General features: G+C 44.0%; 1 protein-coding gene across 1 annotated transcript in view; it reads right to left on the bottom strand.

The window, feature by feature from the left end:
- Nucleotides 1–2935: 2935 nt before the first annotated feature.
- Nucleotides 2936–23041, bottom strand: part of ACO1 (aconitase 1) — a 67325-nt gene continuing 47219 nt past the window's right edge. The window contains exons 17-21 of the mRNA XM_058672518.1: nucleotides 22374–22516; nucleotides 20363–20510; nucleotides 11536–11658; nucleotides 4574–4759; nucleotides 2936–3756 (exon numbers count right to left, since the gene is read on the bottom strand). Coding sequence (XP_058528501.1) covers nucleotides 3643–3756; nucleotides 4574–4759; nucleotides 11536–11658; nucleotides 20363–20510; nucleotides 22374–22516 — 714 coding nt within the window. The 3' untranslated portion in view covers nucleotides 2936–3642. The remainder of the gene's footprint in view (nucleotides 3757–4573; nucleotides 4760–11535; nucleotides 11659–20362; nucleotides 20511–22373; nucleotides 22517–23041) is intronic.

The following is a 23041-nucleotide window of genomic DNA, read 5'->3' on the forward strand; positions in this document are numbered from 1 at the left end:
TGTCGGTCCTTTCTGTAAATGTGACTTTCCAATAAAAATTAAAAACAATAAAACATTACTCAACAAAATCAAGGCAACAAATAAAAACCCATAGCTGGACCCACATGGGAGATTCCAAGGAACCTTCTGGCTCCTGGCTTCAGATTAGCTTCACTCTAGCTGTGGTAGCCACTTGGGGAGTGAACCAGATGGAACATCTTTCTCTCTGTATCTACTTCTCTCTGTATATCTGCTTTCCAATTAAAAAAAAAATCCTTAAAAAAATCCTCCATAGCCAGCATAATATTGAGTTGAGAGAAGTTGGCAACATTTCCACTAAAATCTGGAAACAGATAAGGATGCCCTCTCTCACCACTGCTATTCAATATAGTGCTGCTATTCAACTATAGATCACGAGTGAACGAGGGAGCCAAGCTATCCCTATTTGCAGGTGACAAGATGCTCTACACAGGGGAACCAAAAGACTGCAAAGAGGATATGGAATTCGTAAGAGTTTGGTATAGTTGCTGAATATGAAATCAACACATGAAAATCAATAGTTCCACGGCTGAGAAAGAACTTGTAAGATCAGGCCCATTCATAGTAGCTGGGAAAAAAATGTCAAGTATCTTGGAATTAATTTAACCAAGAATATGAGAGATCACTATGATAAAAATTACAAAGCATTAAAGAAATAGAAGACAGAAAAATAGAACAATCTTCCTTCTGAAGTTTTGGTAGAATTCATCACCAAAATGTCTTCCATACTACTGAAAGCAATTTATAGATTCAATGTGATCATACTCAAAATACAACACACTTTTCAGATCCAGAAAAAAATGTTAAAATTCATATGGAAACACAAGAAACCTCAAATATCTAAGTCTTAACAAAAACAAAGCGGGAGGGTATCACAATACCAGACTTCACCACAGAGTAGCAGTAATTAAACTGCCAGGTACTGGCATAAAGCAGATGTACAGCTGAGTGGAACAGATATCCCAGAAATGAATCCATACATCTACAGACCTGAACACTGAAACTATAACACTGATGAAATAGTCTATGTTTACATATGGTGAAAATGCCCAAACTATCCAAAGGCAATTCAGTTCCTATCAAAATTTGAACGTTTTTCACAGAAATAAAAAAGCTATCCTAAAAATTCTTATGGAATCATGAGTCTTCATATATCCAAGACAATCTTGAGCATAAAGAAAAAAGCTGAAGACATCAAATTAACCTTAAAATACACTATAAGGCTATCATAATCAAAACAATATAGTCTTGACATAAAAACATGCATGCCAAGAGAACGAACTAGGTAAATGTTCAAAATATAAAAGGAACACAGCAATAAGCAGACTCAATTTCTTAAATTTTATCTATGAAATACATGAAATTTGTTACATTAATTTTAAAGAGGCAAAGAATCTGAATAAACATTTCTCTAATGACAACATTATCCCTCATCATCAAGATACAGAAGCAGACTAAGTGCCATTAACAAATAAATAAATATTCCACATACTGGAATATCAGCATTTAAAAGGCAGAAATCTTGTCATTTGTGAAAATATAGATAAACTCACAGGAATAGAAAATAGAATGTCTGTTACCAGGTTCAGGGTGGTGCCTATCCACGAGATGTCCAGCAATGCAGTCTGTCAGAGATTGAATAAGCAGTGCATAATATGGTGACTAATTAAAAATAGCATTCCTGAAAAATCAGTCAATTTTAAATATTACAGAAATATGTGAAGTAGCACATGTTAATTGACCAACCATTTCCATAATATATGCATATTTCAAAACCATCTATTCAGAACTTAATAGTTTAACAAAAAAGACTGATTTTTAATCCTTCTAGGCATACTGGCTAGGGTAGGCCAAGCTAGCCTGACAACGAGTGGAGCTATCTGACTTCTGAGCTTGGTCTCAGGCAGTGTGGGACACCCAGAGCTGGAAATCAGGCCCACAGCCTGGAAGTCCTGCATGACAAGCAGCAGGCTGGCTTTCAGAGGGAAAAATGGAGAAGGGAAGGAATTCACGGCTTTATCCAGTGGTGAAGCATGAAGGTTTCATACATTCCAATAGTCAATTTTTCAAAGTTATGAAAATCTCTAAATTCAGAAAATCAGTGTTTGAATGTCAGGTCTCTATGACTTACTAGCTCTAGGACTTGTTCAACTTGGATATGTTTGGTGATACTAATACCCTTATGTCACACGGTATTGCTTAAACTCTTTAGAATGTGATTTTTTTTAATTACAAGGAGATTAATTTGCAAAGCATAAAGTGCCCTGTTATAGACTGAATGCTTGTGAATCCCAAAACCACTGTGCTCAAGTCCTAACACTCCCCTCCGTGGGTGGCTGTATTTGAAGCAGTAATTAGTCCCCTTTAAGTTGTCCCCTGATCTGACACTGTTTCTGGTCTTGTAAGAGACCCCAGTGAGCCCATGCTCTCCCTCTGCCAGTGCATGCACCACGGATAGGCACGTAAAGACACAGTGAAGCCTGCAAGATGGAACTTACCAGAACTCAATGCAGTCAGACCTTGATCTTGGGCCTCCAGCCTCCAGAACCATAAGGTAAATTTCTGTTGTTTAAAACCACTCAGACAGTGACATTTTGTTATGACAGTCTGAGCAAATTAGGACATGCCCCAAAATGTGATGGCTAAAAGTAGATCAATTCCAGAGCACTAAGACACTGTGATTTGCTTATCACACTTACAACCTGGCTACCATTATTGGCCTAGTTCTATTCCTCCTTCTCAGCTCCCGAACAATGCCAGTAAGATCTTGGCCCTCAACAATACACTTCCAACAGTCTAATGCAGGCACTGAAACAGGAGACATGCGGGGCATTCACGCTTCAGGGTAATTTGGTCTGTTCTGAAAAATCCCCCATCTAAATTCACACACAGAGCAAAACAATTCCAAAGCCAACAATTTTTCATGAAAATATTTAATCTTATTCAAATTATCAATGTTCCATGTCTCCCAAACCATTTTCAAACAAAGCTTCAAGCTTAAAAATTTTGAGAACAGTAAGAGAATTTCATTTTTTCAATTTAAGTTGACCAAAGGTACATATCAAAGAAATTTCAATATGTGACTTAATCCATGAGGCATTTGTATCACTGATTCTGAAGGAAAGAGAGGAATCCTAATCACCCCTACTTGATGTCTGGAAAGTTCTTATCTGCCTAGGTCAGTTAACACTGTTATAATAACAGGGAAAGAGGGCCTCAAGGGAAAGGTTCTGAGCAGAGGACAACAGGAATAACATGAGTGGGACACACCCACTGTACAGGAGAATACTTGTTAGTGCTCAACTCAAGATTAACAGGTAAGAATGAAAAAAATCAGCTTCCTTTGATCAGTAACTTTAAAAAGGAACTCAGTTCTCTTTCTGGAACTACTAGAATTCCCACAGTTCCAGCTTTTAAAATCTAGAAAAGGACAAAAAGAGGGACAATAGATACTGTAAAAACTTTTGGTTTTGTGCCTCCAGGAAAGGCACTACAACCCTGTGCTCACTCGCTGTCTGAGGCACAGCTCTCTGGAGGCGTGGCGACGGGTCTCCACCAGAGTTGTGCTGAGGAGCGGCTGGCCTGGGAGCAGCACCAAGTTCGACTTTCCTAAGACACGAGAGCCTACTTGGCCATCTTGCGGATCATGTAATTGAGGATGCCGCCATTGTGGAAGTAAGTGAGCTCCACGTCAGTGTCAAACCGCATGACAGCCTGGAAAGTCTTCCCGGTGTCCAACTGTAATGACAAGAGAGGAAAGTGGCTAGGGAGGAGGCGAGATCCCAGACAGCCTGCATGCATGAGCCCCACATGAACGTCACAGGAGGACAGGCGAGGGCTCGGGCCCTGGCCCAGACCAGGCAGATGAGAATTTGCATTTTGGTAAGATCCCCAGGCAAGACCCTCTGTGCACTCAAGTCTGAGAGGCATCACAGCACTAAATGACAGAGATGTGGCACACCCGAGAGCTAGAATGAGATGCCTGGGGGTCTTTTCTAAACCCTCTTGGGGAGCCTCCCTGTGCACAGAAGTGTCTCACTAGGGTTGCCTCAGGTGGCTGGCCTATCTGCTCACCCTACAGACCTCAATGCTGGCTTCAACCTGGGTGGCACATCATTGTGGTGTGGGTCCTCCATCCTCACTTTGCCAAGGGATCATTTTTTTACCCCTCAGGAAATAAAAGTTTGAGGACTGGGTTGAGGCTCAGGCAATGTGTGAGTGTATCTATTCTTTACATTTTAATCATGATAGAAAAAAAGCTGCTTTTTTTCTTAGGTATTGTGAAAATGTCCTACTCTGAGTTTCCATTCCATATTCTGGGGGTGGGATGACACTAGCTGATCCTGGTGGCAAGAAGGAATTCCTGCACAAACAAGTCATGAATCGGCAGGCAGGCTCCATGTTGTGAAGGCAGGTCGGAAAGGTGCTGGGAGAACTGCTGAGGTTAATGCTTCCCCTCTGAGTGATTTTTTTTCTGCCCACTAGTTTCTCCCAAAAAACCTAATTACACAGGGCCTCTTTTAGAGGGGCCCAGCACGGAGAAGCTCCAACTTACCTTGATTTGGACATTCATTCGTGGTTTGAGGTTTTCTGGAATGATGATGGTATATCGCTCCTGCCCTGTGAGTCCCAGAGACTCTGCATTCTCACCCGGGAGGTACTCCAGGGGGATCACCCCCATTCCCACCAGGTTACTGCGGTGAATACGCTCGTAACTCTCGGCCAGGACAGCTTTGATTCCCTAGTGAACACACAGAGTAAGTGGCCAGGACACGGTTCCAATTTTGTCTTTAGATTTCAGATACTTTACAGAAGACCTCCTAGGTCAAGAATATGATCACAACTAAACCCGTTTTATGTACTCACTGATCCTTTATATAAAATTGTGTTCTCTAGTTATATATAATACAATAGTCTGTTCTTATTTGAAAGGCGAAGAGCTACAGAGAAAGATCTCCATCTACTGGTTCACCCCCAAGGGTCTGCAAAACTCAGGGTGGGTCTGACCAATGCAGGATCAAGATCTGCACCCTAATAATGCAGACCCTCGGAGGTAGCTGTGAAGCTCCAAGTACCTGAGCTCCTGCCAATCACATGACAATCCAGACCGAGTTCCTGGCTCCCAACTCTGGCCCCAGGCAGGCATTATTATGGGCATTTGGGGGAATGAACCAGTGAATTGGAGCTCTCTATCCTATCAAATAGGTAGAAAAACAATATTTTTTTTTAAAAAAGCTACTTTCAGAACATACTACAAAGAGTAAATGATCACCTATTAAATACTGCTTTTACATTTCCTGTTTGAAGGATCAAATTGCATTGAATGGTCTTAATAGTAAACCTCCAAAAATATATCCTTTTGGTAATCTATAATTGGCAATATACAACAATAATCAATAAAAGCATAATACTTGGTTCCTAGGACTCCCATTTACTATTATTAACAATAATTATATTACAATAAGATATCCTAGACTTTTTGGTATCTAGGCTGCACTTTTCAAATGCCCTGTTATCGGCATCTGCTGGAGAGCTTGTTAAGCATGTAGGTTCTGGGGACTATGTGCTCAATTCCACAGCATCAGAATCTATTGCAGGGATCAGCAGTGACTCCTGCAAGTTTTGAAAAACAACCACTAGAGAGCAGTGGTTCTCAAACTACACTGCACAGTGGAGGTCTTAGAGAGATCCTGATGGGGCCCACGCAGCGGGGCCAGCATCCCTTATGGGTACCAGTTTGAGTCCTGGCTGCTCCACTTCTGATCTAGCTTCCTGCTAATGTCCCTGGGACCCTGCATATATGTGGGAGATACAGAAGTTCCTGGCTCTGGACTGGCTCAGCTCCAGCTGTTGCGAGCACTTGGGTGGTTGAGAATCAGTGAGTGCAAAATTTCTCTGCCTCTCCCTCTATTTAACTCTTTCAACTGGATAAATCTTAAAAAAAAAAAAAAAAAAAAAAAAAAAAAGCAAGCAAGAACTCTGATGCCAACTAGGCCTTTCTCTTACCAGTGAAACCTGTCTGTTTCAAGAAGGAAGCATATGTCTTTTTTTCTTTTAACCCACAGTTTTTTGTTATTTCAGAGCCATTGATAGAAGAAAGGCAGATTCTTCAAAACAGTATTTTATAGATTTGTGTAAGTACATGAGGGTACGTCAAAAGTTTTTGCAAAATGGAACAAAAACAGTTTTGGTGCAAGGAAATTTTTTTAAAGTTATGCCTATATTTTTCTTAGTATGCATTTTTATAAGATTTATTTATTTTTTATTGGCGAGGCAGAATTACAGAGAGGAGAGACAGAGAAAAAGATCTTCCAACTGCTGGTTCACTCCCCAAATGGCTTCAACTGCAGGAGCTGAGCTGAGCTGATCTGAAGCCAGGAGCCAGGAGTCAGGAGCGTCTGGCAGATCTCCCTCTGCAGGTGCTGCGTCCCAAGGTTTTGGGACATTCTCTGCTGTTTTCCCAGGTCATAAGTAGGGAGCTGGATGGAAAATGGAGCAGCTCGACACAAACCAACATCCATATGGGACACTGGTGCTTGCAGATGGAGGACAGCTAGTTGAGCCATCACACTGACCCATTTTAGTATGCATTTTCCACAAACTTTTCAAAGCACTGGTGGATATAGATCTTCACGTATGCCAACCCTGAGGTAATCAATATCACACACTAATTTGTGTGTATGTGTAGGTATGCATGCCTGTAGCTGTGGAACTGGCTGTACTGCACATCAGGTCACCTGACACCTCCCCTATGACTACAGGGAGCACTGCAGAGCAGCCCCGCCTGGGTGGCTGAAGAACAGAGGGAAGGGCATACTGCTGCCCGGGCAGCCAGAGCACAGAGTTCTGTGAAGCAGCCTGGACGCCAGAGTGCCCTTTGGGTGCCAGACCCTACAACTCCTCTTCCTCATTGCTCACTGCCCAGGTCTCATTTCTGCAATGCCTCAAACCCTTCCCTAGCATCACTTTTTTTTCCTTTCTAAATGTCTCTGGTTCATTTTAGCAGTTTCCTGCTGCCAACTAATCAGAGACCTTTTTAAACTTGCCACACAGAGATAAGTGACTGATAAAAAAAAATAGGTGTGATGTTTAAAAGCATTTTCAGAGGCTGAGTGTCATTAGGACTGTCTGCCATGTTTTGGCTGTGAACCCTGTTTCCCAAGCACATTAAGTTGTTCACGCCATCATTTAAACTGACATCAGCTGGGGCTGGTGCAATGGCTCAACCGGCTAATCCTCTGCCTAAATCAAATGCATCCCACTTGTCGGTTCATGTACTGGCTGCTCCACTTCCAATCCTGCTTCCTGCTTATGGCCTGGGAAGGCAGTGGAGGATGGCACACATGGGAGATCTGGAAGAAGCCCCTGGCTTTGGATCAGCTCAGCTCTTGCCATTGTAGCCATTTGGGGAGTGACCAAATGGAGGAATGCTCCCTGTTTCTCACTTTCTCTGTAAGTCTGCCTTTCCAGTAAAAAGTAATTTTTTAAATAAAAAATTAAACTGACATTAGTTGAGCCATTTCTGCCCTACTTCAAGGATTAAAGTTGGAAGCACAAGTCTTTCCCACTTCCAGGGCAAGCAAACGCTTAAGACGTAAAAGCTCCGTGTATCCTGCACAGTCCTCTAAAAGCAGATTAAACCCTAAAATAGGCACATGGTTCAAAGAGGTGCCTGGCTACACAGTGAGAGCCTGCCTTGCTCACTGAGTGCCTTTAAGCAATTTCCATACTGAAAAGTGAAATAAAATGCACCCCCTCAGTTTATCTTAGAAACCTGCAGCCGGTGGGTCTCAGGACAGGGCGTCTCAAGCCTGGATCCCAGACATCAGCCACCACGTGCATGTGGTGAGCTGTCCCAGGGCCTGCCTGGGTTCTGGGGGCTGCTCCCTTTGGGGTGAGTACACCGAGGGGGGGAGGTCTCCGTGACTGGGCAGGTCCAGGGCCCACCCACCGACCTCATTGGGCGGTGAATGGGATTGGGGAGGGGTGCGACCTTGGGCCTGGGAGTTTAAACTTTCAGCAGCCTCCCGGCTGCTGGTGGGTCTCAGGACGGGGCGTCTCATGTCTGGCTCCCAGATGCCAGCCACTACGTGCACGTGGTGAGCTGTCCCTGGGCGGCCAGTGCGCCATTTGGTGCCAGGCTCCGCCTGCTGGCCACCTGGCCGGGACCTCTGGGGTTTTGGTGCTTTGAATCGTTGCTTAGGTAGCTCCAGGTTGAACCCACTGAGCTTGTAGGATGTGAATCAATCGTAAAGATTCCAATGACAGTAACTCTTTGAAAAACTTATAATCACTGAACAATGCTGACCACCAAATACCAGTCCATGCAAAAGCTATGGCTCGGGGCTTGTCCAGCAGAATCATATCCTGTTACCTGACATGATGATGGATCAGGAGAAGGGTCACATTAAGCAGGGCCATTACATTAACTAGCACTTGAGAACCATATCCTGGGGTAGATTCTGTGAGGGATGTATGGGCCAAACCCTGTGGAAAGTCTAGCCCCACTGGTTAGCTGGAGGGTTGGAGTGGTGATGGAATAAGCTATGTGTGACCAAGTAGCCTCCCATCAATCACAGGTAAATGAACCTGCAACAGTCTGGACTGGTCAAGGCAGCAGCACCTAAATGTGCATCCTGAATAGGGTGTGGGGTGGGCTGGGCTGCAACGTTCACCAGCTCATACAAGGTCAAATGGAAGGCCAGACTATGCTGGGCACTGGCCTAAACTCAATGGCATGTGTGAGAACTGGGTCTGGGAGTGGATCAAGTGGAGGATCTTGGAAAACTCCCCTGGCGAGTCATAGCTCCCACTGGTGAACATGTGATCCAGACCTGGGGGTCGGACAAGCTGGGCAAAGTAACTCCAACAGCTGGCTAATGTGACAATTGGTAAAGGAACAGGGTGGACCGGGCAGGACTGAGCAAATCTTAGCCCACAAGCGAAACTAGAGATCAGGATGGAGCACAGGTCATGCCGAGCTAGGCTCTTGCACCTACTGGTCTGCATGAGCCAGGAACGCTAAGCCACAGTGTCTAAGGCAGAAGTCGGGACAGGTGAGGGGCTGAGCCAAGCTGAGTCAGAGCAACCACTGGCATGTGCGTGATCTATGGCTGGGAACAGGCCCAGATGGAGAGCTAAGGGGACAACCCTAGCTGGGTTGAGGTTCCCACCACGGGGCACGTGGGTTGGAATGGGGGCTGTGTTCTGATCAGGAAATGGTTGTAGCCTCCCTTGGCACAAGTGTGGACTGGGATTGGATGCACTGAGCCAGGTCAGACTCCAACACCCTCTGGTGTCCTGGAGGACCAGGGTAGATATGGGATAGACTAGGCAAGATCTCAACCCCCTACTGAGCCACGTGTGAGCCGTGTGCGGGTATGCACAAGCCATGGCTGGGCTGAAACATCCAACAGCAAGAACCAGTTTGGGTTGAAGGCCAGTCAGGAAAAGGCATTGTTCTTGCTAGGACAGGAGGTGAACTGAGTAGGGCTGGCTCATGGACCCACTGGTATGTGCAAAATCTGGCATTGGGAGAGGTTCTGATGTAGGAGTCTGGGCAACTCCTCTGGTAGGACACAGACCTGGCAGGTAAGCGCAAGAAGCATGACAGGAAACAGCCCAGAACAGGTCGTGGAAAGTGTCCTACTGGCATACATTTGGCATGGGTCGGGGGAAGAGCAGGCTAAATCAGTTCTCGTCATCCACTGGCAAATCCAAGCACCAGAACAGTGTGGGTCGAGCCGGTTCAGTTGCAACAAAAACCAGTGCACATTATGGAATGCCAAGGTGAGGTTGCCTGAGCCAGATGTGACCGCAGCGCCCAATCAGCACACATGAGAACCAGCAAGGGAGGGGGCAGAGCTGGTGGGGGAATAAGGGGTGGTTCCCTTGCTGGACAGCTACTCCCACTGGAGAGCGTGAGCTGGGATGGGGGCAGACCAGACTGGGCAGGGCTATAACACCTGTGCACCTCATGCGGACCAGATCAGGGAAAAGCCAGGCTGGGCTGATTATTCCTACTGGTGCAAACAAAATTAGAGTGGGTGAGGGTTGTTTGGGCTTAGCCGCAGCATCAGCTGGCAGAAGCTGGCACTAGGGTCTAATTCTGTCAAGTTAAACCACAGAACCACCTGCAGAGTGCATAATCCGGGAGTGAGAGAGGCCTGGGAGGGAAATAGTGGTCTCCTCCCTCTTGGGCTACCACTACCACGGGAGGGCACAAAAACTAGGACAGGGGCTGGGGTGGCTAGACAGATACCCAACAGCATCTGTGTGGGCTGCATAGTGGAGCTGGTTAGATGGAACAAAGCTTTAATACCCATTGACATGTATGAGAGCCGAATGGGGTATGAATGGGGTGTGGGACAGACTGGACTACTGCTACACATACTGGCAAACCAGGATAGGGAAGGGGCCTGGTTGGGGTTATTGTGGGTCGCTCTGGCTAGGCTGCAGCTCCCACTGGTTTATGTGAGGGCCAAGTATGTGCTGGGCAGAACCAGGCTGGACTGCAACACCCATTGGTTCCATTGGAAGTCGGGGCTGAAAACAGAACCGACCCAGCAATCACAACCACCAGCTGATCAGGGTGATGGACTGTGCCGGGCCCTGTACTTGCTAGTACATACAAGAATCTAGTCTGAGAACACCTCAGACAGTTTCTTTGATCTCCCCAATCGAAATGCTGGACTCAGAACCCTAACCAAGAAAAGACAGAAGACAGAACAGGTCAATCAACCATCTCAGCTATATGTTGGCAACGAAATATGGGGCAAACGGAGACTCTATGATGGACTATGTCAATTAGTGGATTCTTCAAAGACCCCATTCATGCTTGGAGTGGCAACATTGGCAGCGATTCATAATTGGTGAACCATCAAAACCACTTGAGCAAGAACCTTGGAGCATGCCCTACATCCGGGACCTGGGGAGGGTGGGAAATTGGGTGGGCCTTCTCCCTTAATTCCCCCCTTTAAACAGGAAGGAAACAAAATGGAAATAATAGTCTTACCCACTTCCCTATAGCCCTTGAACCTTTTTTTATCCTAATTAACTATGTAAAGATTGTAAAAAAAAAAAAAAAAAAATCTGCAGCCTAGTCTCACCAAAATAACCCTTACTTTGTCCCTTCTGTGAATCAGACAGTACATAGCTCTGACTTGTCCCCTAAGTTCATCTGGGACAATTAAAACAATTTTGTGTCCTCAACCTTAGAGAATGTTTTGAAAATTACAAAAACTGTTCCCTACACAAGGACTTCTGCATGTAGTTTGAGACCTCTTAGAGATTCCTCCTACAACAGACCTACAGACACCACAGAAGTCCCAGGCTGCCAGGGTATGAATTCTGATCTCAGGGAACCAGTTGAACCAGGAGGAGGTGAATCAACTCCACACGCTTTTAAGAGCTTGCTCTTCCACACATCTTCTAGGAGCCATTCCCAGGCATTCATCCGTTTTCCCTTCCAATTCAGAGGGGCAGCTGCCCACTGGGCTCTCTCTGCTTCATACTCACCAGCAGGAAAGGACCCTTGGCTGCCCAATCTCGGGAGCTGCCTGAGCCGTACTCCTTGCCAGCCAGCACGATCAGGGGAAGGCCTGCCTGCTGGTACCGCTCAGCAGCATCAAAAACATCAAGCTGAGGAAGAGAAAAGGAAGGCGTTAGAGATGCCAGGGAAGCACAGTGTGGACGCAGGCTGAGGGCTCTGCCGAGAACCGGGTCACTTCAAAGCTGATAGAAAAGTCAATACATCTCCAGTTTCCCTGAGCTGTTTACTTTTACTAAATGAAATCTGTGGGTTTTTTGTTTGTTTTTTTAAGTTGAGATGCTTTAAGAGAGTTTTGGGAAAGCATTCAAATCCTACACATCTAGGGGAAAAAAAAGGAAACTAGATCATACTTTTCTCTCTTCCTTTGACTATACAATTTCAAAACTTAAAAACCCAGAAAACCCTGCCCTACCTACACCTGTGTTTTGACTAACTAGCAGAGATTCTGTGTATTCAGCTGTGCTGGACAGCAAAACACAAAGGTCACATTTTGACATGATGTGAAATGCAAACTTATTAGTAATCCTTCTACACACAGGCCAAGGGTAGAGACAGCAGACCATGCATGGAAGCACAAATCAGAAAGACAAGAGAGGATTAAATAATTTTTTAAAAAGTACTTATTATTTATTTGGAAAGTAAAGAGAGACGGAGAAATCTTTCCACTTGCTGGTTCACTCCATACATGCCTGCAACAGGGCCAAGATGAAGCCAGGAACTGGGAATGCAATCTGTGTCTCCCACCTGGGTGGCAGTGAGCTAACAACTCGAGCCATTGTCTGTGGCCACCCAGGATGTGTATTAGCAAAAAGCTAGATTCAGGCTGGGCTATGACTTGAACCCAGGCACTCTAATATGGAATATGGGCATCACAAGTGGTGTTTTTCTTTTTTTTTTGAAAAAAAAATTATAAGGTTTGTATTACATACCAGTCTACTATTTTTGCTGGAGACAGGCACTGTTTTTTTTTTTTTTTTAAGATTCATTTTGTTTTTTTGAATAGGAAAGGCAGATTTACAGAGAAAGGAAGAGACAGAGAAGGTCTTCCAACTGCTAGTTCATTCCCGAAGTGGCTGCAATGGATAGAGCCAGGAGTGTCTTCTGGATCTCCCAGGTGGGTCAGGGTCCCAAGGCTTTGGGCTGTCCTCTATTGCTTTCCCAGCCATAAGCAGGGAGCCGGATGAGAATTGAAGCAGTCGGGACAGGAGCTAAAGCCCATAGGGGATCCTGGAACTCGAAAGGGAAGGATTAGCCAATTGAGCCACTGGACAGGGTGCCAAGCAGCTTCTTAACCCAAATGCCAAATATCTACTCCTGGTTAATATTTTAACACCTTACACAAACTGATTTGTTTTTCACAGGATCCTGAAATTTCTGCTCAGCTAACACTTATCAATGATTGAGTAATGAAACATTTATTCAGGAGCAAGAGTTTAGCACTTAAGATGCTTGCAATCCACATCTGGACAAGATCCCAGCTTCTTGCTGATGCACATGACGGGAGACAGCAGTTCCTGCAACCTACATCAGGGCCCTGAGTTGCATTCCCAGCTCTGGCCTCATCTCACCTGTGCAGACATTTGGAGAGTAAACCAGTAGGTGGGAGTTCTGTCTGCTTCTTAAAAAAAAAAAAAAAAAAATAGGGCCCGGCGGCGTGGCCTAGCGGCTAAAGTCCTCGCCTTGAACGCGCCGGAATCCCATATGGGCGCCGGTTCTAATCCCGGCTGCTCCACTTCCCATCCAGCTCCCTGCTTGTGGCCTGGGAAAGCAGTTGAGGACGGCCCAATGCATTGGGACACTGCACCCGCGTGGGAGACCCGGAAGAGGTTCCAGGTTCCCAGCATCGGATCGGCGCGCACCGGCCCGTTGCGGCTCACTTGGGGAGTGAAACATCGGATGGAAGATCTTCCTCTCTGTCTCTCCTCCTCTCTGTATATCCGGCTTTCCAATAATAATACAATCTTTAAAAAAAAAAAAAAATAGATTCAACAATTCTTCCTTTTAAGTAAGCCAGGAAACAAAATCCCTTAAAAGACAGTGTGTTTAAAGTGAACGGCATTCAAGAAAGCAAATTCTGTAGTAGACTTTCCATGAATTACTATTTTGGTGAGCTAATGAAGCTTATGGTTAATTTTATAGGGTGCTACTTAAACCTGGTACAGTCTGTATGTCAACTGGACAGAATTTATAAATTCAAAAACTTACAAAAACATTAAGATCCATCTTCCATTCAATTAAGCAAGTCTGTATTCTTTCAAAGCTAAGAAACTATCTTCCTGACATGTTCAGACACTGCTAGCTTTACATATGAAGAATCTTGGGACGGGGTCAGCAGGAGTGGGAGAGGTATTTTCAAATATGCTTTCACAATTAGTACAAAGGTGACAACTGCATGGCAAGACAGGTCCAAGATCAGAAGGTCAAGGAGGTCCAGAATTCCCATTTCCTATCTTATCTACTGTATGAGCCATGCCAAGGCCACTAAATGTTTGGCTCAGAAAGCCATTATCTGTGCAAGCTCTTGCCTCTAAGGAGAACACAACAGAAGAACGGGCTTTCTTTTTTGGATCATGCCTTTATATACTTAGGTATTACATTAAGGCTGCTAGATCTTCTCAATTTTTGCTGTCAATTTTCTATTTGGTGAGGATTTAACTTCTTTCACCACAACCCCCAGCTCCCTCATCCCTCCCACACTGGCATCACCCATCTAAGACAAGAATTGGGATTTGAAATCAATATGATTCTGTAAATACTATCTTATCACTGAGCCATGTGATATACTATGATTTCTTCCTCTTGACAATTTTTAAAATATTTGTTAGAATTACTGATTTTTCACTTTTTGGATGTGTCTATAATCCTATCTATGTGTAATTTCTAAATATTCTGTCAAAAAATACAGGTCTTTTTTACCAGGTATGTATCACTTAAATATCACTACTATGTCACTCCTAATTCTTTTTTCTAATTTTAAAAAATTTATCATTTTATGATACAGTCCCACAGACTCCTGGGATTCCCCTTAGCCCCTCCCCAATCCGCCCCTTCCCCCAAGTTTGCCTGTAGACTTTTGTCATTACTCAAGTATAGTTCTTCATACAGTCATGTGTCCATCATTGCGGGCATGGACAATGGCAGAGTCCAGCATCCTATTGTCAAGATATAGTAAACAGTTTCATTGTAAGTCCATCTTTGTCTGGAAGAAGATGCATACTATATTGTATCCTCACATCTGGATATGTTAGTCTCTATTTCACAGTTAAATGAAAAGTCACAATACAAAATCAACAATAGGAAGAAAAATAGAAGTTTACAATGCCATGATGTTAAATAACATGTTACTAGACATGACAGTCTCCATTACACAGCTATTATACATCCCCTAAATGAAAAGTCACAAAACAAACACAGGAAGAAAAAAAAAGTTAACAACACCATGAAGTTAAATAACATGCTACTGAATGATTAATGTGTCACTGAAGAAATGGAAAAGAAAATCAAGAACTTTCTTAAAGAAATGATGCTACTGTTTGATCTAGTAGTCACTGAAGAATTTAATCAGAAGAAAGTGTTTTGAAGAGATGAAACTAACAAAAACAAAAACATCAAAATCCATGAGACATAGCTTTCACTGATTTTTGTTGGTGAAATGTGTCTCTTCTAGACAACAATAGATGTGTTTTGTTTTTTAATCCAGTCTACTAGTCTATGACATTTGAGCTTAAGCCAATTACACTCAGGGTTAGTATGTATGGGTTAAAATTTGGTCGTGGCATTTTAGCAATGGGTTTTTCATTGATTTAGTCTTCTGTTATTTTACTGGGATGTTCTTCACATTTGCCCTTGGTTTTGTTGGGTGCTATTCCTCTTCTCTGTCAAGAGAACATCTTGAAGCATCCTTTGCAGGGCAGGTTTGGAAGAGGTAAATTATTTTAACTTTTCTTTACTGTGGAAGAATTTTATTTCATTTTCAAAGACAAAAGAAAGCTTTGCTGGATATGTTATCCTGGGCTGACAATTTTGTTCTTTTAGAATCTGGAATATGTCACTCCATTCTCTTCTGGCCTGTAGAGTTTCCTGTGAGAGGTCTCCTGTGAGTTTAATTGGCATTTCCTCATATATCAGTTGATTTTTATCACATGCACATTTAAGGATTTTTTTCTGATGTTCGGTTGAAGACAGCTTGATGATCACGTGTTGTGGTGAAGATCGCTTTTGATCAAGCCTATTGGGAGTTCTGTGCCCCTCCTGGATCTTGTTTCCCAATTCTTTCTCCAGATTAGGGAAAATTTCCCTTATTATTTCATTAAATACATTTGTAGACCCAGCTTCTCTTTCTGCACCTTCTGGGACTCCCATAACTCTTATATTTGGCCTCTTAAGAGTGTCTTTCAATTCTTGAATATTTTTTTTTGGCCTGATCAGCTCTGCTTCCAGCTTTTTGTTTCCCCCTCATGATAGGAAATAACTTCCAATTCTGAGATTCTTTTTTCTGCTTGCTTCATTCTATTTTGGAGACTCTCCACTGTACTTCTAATTTGCTCTACTGTGTTCTTCATTTCTGATACATCAGGCTTGATTTGCTTTATTGCTGCTATTCTTGTGTAACATTCCTTAAATTCTTTGAATTCTTGTATGTGCTTCTCATTGTTAATCAGAAGCTTTAAAATGAGTTTTCTGAATTCTGTGTCCCCCATTTTCTCGATGTCTTTCTCAGTTAACTCTGAGGTTGGCATAGGGTTTTGCTCCTTTGCAGGGGAGTCTTCAGTAATATTCATTGTGCCTTTGTGTCTTCTTTTGCTCTTGATCATTGTACCTCTAGTTAGCAGATTCTTCTCCTTGGGGCAGGTTTCTAAGCTGTGTCACCCACAGGCCTACAGTTCGATTTTACTTATTGCCGTTAGTACACAACTCTTTGCTTGCAGCTAATTGTGCCACTCTCTCCAACAAGTTCCAGGTCTAGGTTCTTTATGTTAGATTTCCACCATGGTCTCCAAAGCCCCAACTCCTGGCACATCACTCTCCACCTCCTGTGCTATCATGCTGAGGTTGCACTGTTGTCTGTACAACCTTTCTCCCACTTCCGGTTGGAGCAGGTCCCAGGATTAGGGAGACACCAGGTGTCCAGTATAGCTAGGTTGCTGGTGGTGCCGATCTTGCAGGAACCTGTTGGACGTTAGGTCTGAGGGCCACACGGACCTATTTTGACCCGTATGATGCCACAGTCAGTATTATTTTCCTGTGGGACCAGTGCAGTCCACTGAGCTCAGTGAGTTCTAGTGAGCTCAGCACATGCGCAGTTCACTGTTGTCCTCTGTAGTCCTAAACTTTTGCCACAGTGCCCAAAATGGCACCTGAGGTACCACTACTAGAGTTCTTGATCTGCTGGCCATCAGGTCTGAGGGCTACCCAGACCAGTCTTGGGTGGAACCTGTAGAATGCCATGTTGCTGCAGTTCACTGAGTCAGAAATGAGTTCACTCCCAGCTCAGTGCATACACAGTTCTGTCCTATAGCCTTTGTCTCCTTATGCAAACTGGCACCCAATTTGGCTCTAGGGGGCTGACTGGGCTGTGAAATCCACCCTGTTCTCGCACTACTCGTCTGGGATCTGCTGCTCTGTCTCTGCTCCTGGTGAAATCAAACAGACCAGCAGCAAAGAGTTCTTTGTCTGGGTTCACCTCCAAGCTTCCAGTGAAACTCCCTTCCCACCTGGTTGCTGGTGGAGTTCAGATTGCCATTGGCTGAATGCTGCTGGAGTATCAGTCACTGCAACACCACACCATTGTTTTCGCTGCTTTGCTGTGTCTGTCAGTTTCCAGGTACCCCTGTGCTGTTGTTCTGTCCTCTCCTATTTCCTGGAATGTGTCCTCTCTGCTTCATCCTGATTGTTTCTCTGTCCATTTAAACATGTTCTTACCCTATTCCGCCATCTTCATTCTCCTACTCCTAGTTCTGTTGGTCTAGTTCCACATTAGACAGCTCCCCAGGAGTGGTTCATTGCTGAAATAGGCAGTGTCCTGGCAGAGTCCTTCGTTTCTTATTCCTGGACCCTACAGCTTCCCCTCTTTGCTTACTTATTGTGGTGGAACACACTTGCCAAGGTACTTCCTGGGAGAGAAAGGTTTACAGCTATTTTTTAAGCTTTTGAATATCATAATGTGTCATTACTTTCAGTGCACTTAACAAGCACAGAATTTTAGGATAAAAATCATTTTCCTCAGTCTGAGTTTCCAGTGATGTTTTCAAGCTGTCTGGGAATGCTTCTGATAACCTTTTGTTCTGTAAGTTATTTTTTCAACTCTGGAAATTTCTCAATCTTTTCCTTATTTTTGTTGTTCTTAATTTCACTGCCCTGCAACTTGGAAAGGGTTGTGATAAACTATCTCGTTAGGCATTTAGTGACTCTTATCCATCTGGAATCTCATATTCTTCAGCTGAGTAATTTTTCCTTTGTTTTTCTTGGACAAATTCCCTTTTGCCATTTTTGTCTGTTGCCTTTTTAACAACTCTATTAAGTCACATGTTTGACCTCCTGCATTTAGTCCTTAATTTTCTTGCACTTTCTCTAATCTTCCTTCTATTTTTTTAATTTGTTCTGTATTCTAGAATTTTCTCTCAATTATTCACTTCCTTTGAATAGGGCTTTCATTTTTCTTTTTTTAAAGTTAAGTCTTATGAAAATCATCTCATTGGACACAAAGTTTTCTTCCACCTTTTATATTGCTTGTCTTCTTTCCCTCCCCCTTTGTCTAGTTATGTCTAGCTCAGCCTGTGCTCCAACTGTGTGCTCATCTCTACCTCTCCACAGACACTCTAGACATCCCACTAGAAGCTCAAAGTTGCGGCAGGGCTTGTTAAAAGCACTGTTCCACAGCTGTCAGTTAATTGTCCAGTTCCCCTCTCCTTAGTGTCTGCAAGCACATCTGCCCCTCTGTCCATCAGTCAACAGCTATTTTTTTTTTATTGGAAAGTCAGATATACAGAGGAGGAGGAGAGACAGAGAGGAAGATCTTCCATCCGATGGTTCACTCCCCAAGCAGCCGCAACGGCTGGAGCTGAGCCAAACCGAAGCCAGGAACCAGGAGCTTCTTCCAGGTCTCCCACACGGGTGCAGGGTCCCAAAGTCTTGGGCCGTCCTCAACTGCTTTCCCAGGCCACAAGCAGGGAGCTGGATGGGAAGCGAGCCCACCAGGCTTAGAACCGGTGCCCATATGGGATCCCGGTGCGTTCAAGGCAAGGACTTTAACCGCTATGCTATAGCGCCAGGCCCAACAGCTATTTTTTCATAGAATGCTTTATTATCCCCACTATTCACTGAGCAAGCACACTTACACAGAAAGTGTGCTTTGCAAAAATTTAATTCATTAGCTGTGGATGAGGCAGGTGTGGTAATGAACAGTGACCTCAGAACTAAACTCCTTGGGTTTTAATTTCTACTTGTCCACTGTGTAATCTTAGGGGGTTATATGACCTCTCTATACTTCAACTTAAAGCAGACAATTACAGTGCTTACCCTCATTAAAAATTAAAATTAAGTCAATGTATGCAGTTTTTTGTTAAATTTTTATTTTGAAATTTCAAATTTTATGGTACAATTTTGTAGACACTGGGATTTCCTCCACCTACCGGCTGGTTTTCCCCACATTGCTACAATAGTATAATCCTTTGTAAATTTGCAGTTTTGAATGGTACCTAGAATGTACCAAGCTGCACAGACACTTTAGAGAAAGGTGACAGGATTACTCCTGAAATGGTTACCCAGTTTTTAGTGCATACTTTGGGAAGAGAAGTAATGCTAAGGCCTTTCCATGTGAGCACAAATTAAGTGAGGCTCATACATCAATATGTTTCATTTTCTCATAACCCTGTAAGGGAGGCATATGTTCCTACTTTACTATAAACAAAATAAAGCTCTGGGAGGGAAGTCATTATCTGAGGTAGGAGGTGGATTTGGGACTTGAAACCAGACTTGCCTGACTCAAACCACAGGGCTTTCTCCACCTCTTTATCTCAACAGTCAGGCCCATAAGGGCCTCTTATACAGTTCTGCTTCTCCTAATGGATGTAGTGAATAAGAGTAAATATTAATAAAGTAACACAATAGTGCTTCCTGATAAATGCACTTGGATAGAATGGAGTGTTTCCCATTTAAATACTTGGAACTGATGAAATCGCAAAAGATTTTTTGGATCAGCTCCCAAGAAATAATACTTAAATGATGGGCATATAATTTCTATGCAAGGAAATGTTTACTCTTCACCAGTGATAATAAACCCCACATAGGGCCCGGCGACGTGGCCTGGCGGCTAAAGTCCTCGCCTTGAAAGCCCCGGGATCCCATGTGGGCACCGGTTCTAATCCTGGCTGCTCCATTTCCCATCCAGCTCCCTGCTTGTGGCCTGGGAAAGCAGTCAAGGACAGCCCAAAGCTTTGGGACCCTGCACCAGCGTGGGAGACCTGGAAGAGGTTCCAGGTTGCCGGCATCGGATCGGCGCGTACCGGCCGTTGCAGCTCACTTGGGGAGTGAATCATCGGATGGAAGATCTTCCTCTCTGTCTCTCTTCCTCTCTGTATATCTGACTTTGTAATAAAATGAATGTCTTAAAAAAAAAAAAGGACCAAAAAAAAAAAAAAAAACCCCACATAAACGTGCACTTGCAAGTAGGACCAAAGGAAGCCAGAAGTAGGATGTGGTGGAGAAATGAAGCCAACAGGAAAATCTCTGCACAAACCCCGATCCCCAGGTCTGGCAAGTACTGCTTTCTGAAGGAAGCAGAAGAGTACTCACCGTTTCCCCGGAAGGCAGGTGTATAGTCTGTGGTGCTTGCTTGTTCAAAAATTTGTTCAGTAAGCGGATGTTGGCAAATGTTCCCCGTGCCATAATGGCATCATTCCCCCGACGAGAGCCGTAGGAATTGAATTCTCGTGGAGTTAGGCTAAAAATAAAATAAGCAGGAGAAAGTTGTCCTAGAGCAAAGATTAAACTAACTTATACCAAGAAAATAAAAATGCCATCCATTTAAATATTATCTCACTCTATTAAGCACTGTTTTCCAAGGCAGAAAAGCTGCTCCCTAAGCTACATCTGGGGGCAAGAACTGGGCTGGAGAAAGGCAGAAGTCAAAGGTGGAAAACACATATCCCTAGAGTCAGCCTCAAATTTTTCAAAGCAGGAAACATCAGAAAGAACTTAAAAAGGAATACCTAGTTTACTTTGGTTGTACAGTAGGGGTAGTCTATAATGCTTGTTTAAAGGTTAAAAAAACTGATTAAAAATAAGAAAATGAAAGCAGAGAATAATCATGGAAAGCTACCCAGACAGGACAAATAATAATAGGAGTAAACACAGAATTTCTTCCATACACTAACCCAAAGTAGGTTCAAACTTGTCCCTGAGTAGTCAGGAAGGAGCTCAATGCAAAAAGGAGCACAACTAGCAATATAATTTGCCACTTTCCTACCACAGAAAATCAAAGCAGAGACAAAGAGTCAAAACAGTTGCTTTTGGTTTCCAAACCAGAGGAAAAATTGTCTGTGGGCTCCAACAAAAGGAGATTTAGTGACACCAGGAATGACATCTCACAGTTAACACAGTGACCAGTTCACTGGCCTGTTTATTAAAATAGGAGAGGAAGGATGTTTGTATTACTGTTGTTATTTAATGGCCAAAGCTCATTTGAAGCCTGAGTTCATGAATAAAGTAGGTGAGCATGTGTAGGAACCCCTGGAATTGTACCCAAAATACTGTGGGTACGTATATTTGCTTTCTTTCCACTTCCCAAAGTGTTCACTCTTCCAAAGAGGTCAAGAAACATCAACAAGGGCCCGGCGGCGTGGCATAGCGGCTAAAAGTCCTCGCCTTGAACACGCCGGGATCTCATACGGGTGCTGGTTCTAATCCCGGCAGCTCCACTTCCCATCCAGCTCTCTGCTTGTGGCCTGGGAAAGCAGTCGAGGACGGCCCAAAGCTTTGGGACCCTGCACCCGCATGGGAGACCTGGAAGAGGTTCCTGGTTCCCGGCATCGGATCGGCGCAGCACCGGCCATTGCTGCTCACTTGGGGAGTAAATCATCGGACGGAAGATCTTCCTCTCTGTATATCTGACTTTGTAATAAAAATGAATAAATCTTTAAAAAAAAAAATCAACAAAAGAAAGGTGTTTGGGTTGTTTCTCAAACGTGCTCCTGGATCCAGCCTTCAAGGGGCTGATTTAGGAGATGGAACAGGAACCAGGAATTATTTCTGCAGAGGATTCTCACAGAAAATCAGATTAGGAAACCACTGCCCTTAATTAATATTGGTATATTAGAGAGCAGTTGGCACCAGTGGAATAATACCTACGATGTCAGAATATGGCTGGGAAGACTGATAAATGGGTGAGAGCTGCAAATCCCTGAGGTAGTTCTCTGTCAACATTTGCTCCTCAGTCACAACTGAGCAGTGCTTCTGAGGTCACATCTCTGCCCTGTGCTTCCAGCACAACCAGGCTCTGCCATGGGCCATGATGCAGAGCTTGGCTAGTTTTTTTAACGACCAGCCAAGCTGGGGGTGCAGGGACACAAGGAGCCTAATGCACATACTTTCCAAAAGAAGGTTCCTCTCCCCTTGCCCTCCTGGGAAGCACACACCAAAGGATTCTCCCTTGGAAGTACCTGAGCAGTTAAGAGAAAACACAAGCTCCAGGGGTCAGTGAAAAGCTAGAATCTAATTCTAAAGAGATTATGTGAAATGTGAAATACTAGCCTCATTCACTCCATTTTTGCCTTAGTCTTTCCTGTCTCATACTATTTCTACTTACCCTCGGTTGGTTAAGTAGCGAGCAGCAGGACTGTTTCTTGCAATATTTCCAGCTGGAGAGATGTGATCCGTTGTTACTGAATCTCCCAAATTCAAGAGCACATAGGCATCCACTATAGATTTAGGGGGCTGCAGATCCAAAGTCTAGCAAAAGACACAACAAGTCAAAGGCTACCAGGGTTTTCCTAACCCAGACAACAGCGGATTCCCAACAGCAGTGATCCACGGACCCGAAGGACATCACATCTGCACATCATCAGTGCATGGAAAATTCTGGTTTTTCACATTTTATCAAGGATGATTATAAAGGTGAGGGGAACGGACTCAAAGTGTTCACATGTCTACCTTAATGAGAAGCTCTGGTAATATCACCAAATGTGCCTGGAATACAACTGCAAATGGCATGTGCTTTCCTTGCTTGCACACAACTCCCAGAATGCTAAGGACCACTGAAATCCTGTCTTCCACTCCCTCTCCTTTCTGCTCCTTGTGTCCCTGACAGTGGCCCACATGGGTTGTTTCTTGACTTTTGGTGTTGGGCAAGATGGCCCTCAAGATAATCAAGATGGCAGAATAGGGTAAGGGCATGTTTAAACAGAGTGTGAAGTAGAGCAGGCACATTCCAGGAGACAAATGGAGACCATCATATCCAGTAGCATGTTATTTAAT

The sequence above is a fragment of the Ochotona princeps genome, chromosome 14, assembly GCF_030435755.1.
Source record: "Ochotona princeps isolate mOchPri1 chromosome 14, mOchPri1.hap1, whole genome shotgun sequence".
NCBI classification, from domain to species: Eukaryota; Metazoa; Chordata; class Mammalia; order Lagomorpha; family Ochotonidae; genus Ochotona; species Ochotona princeps.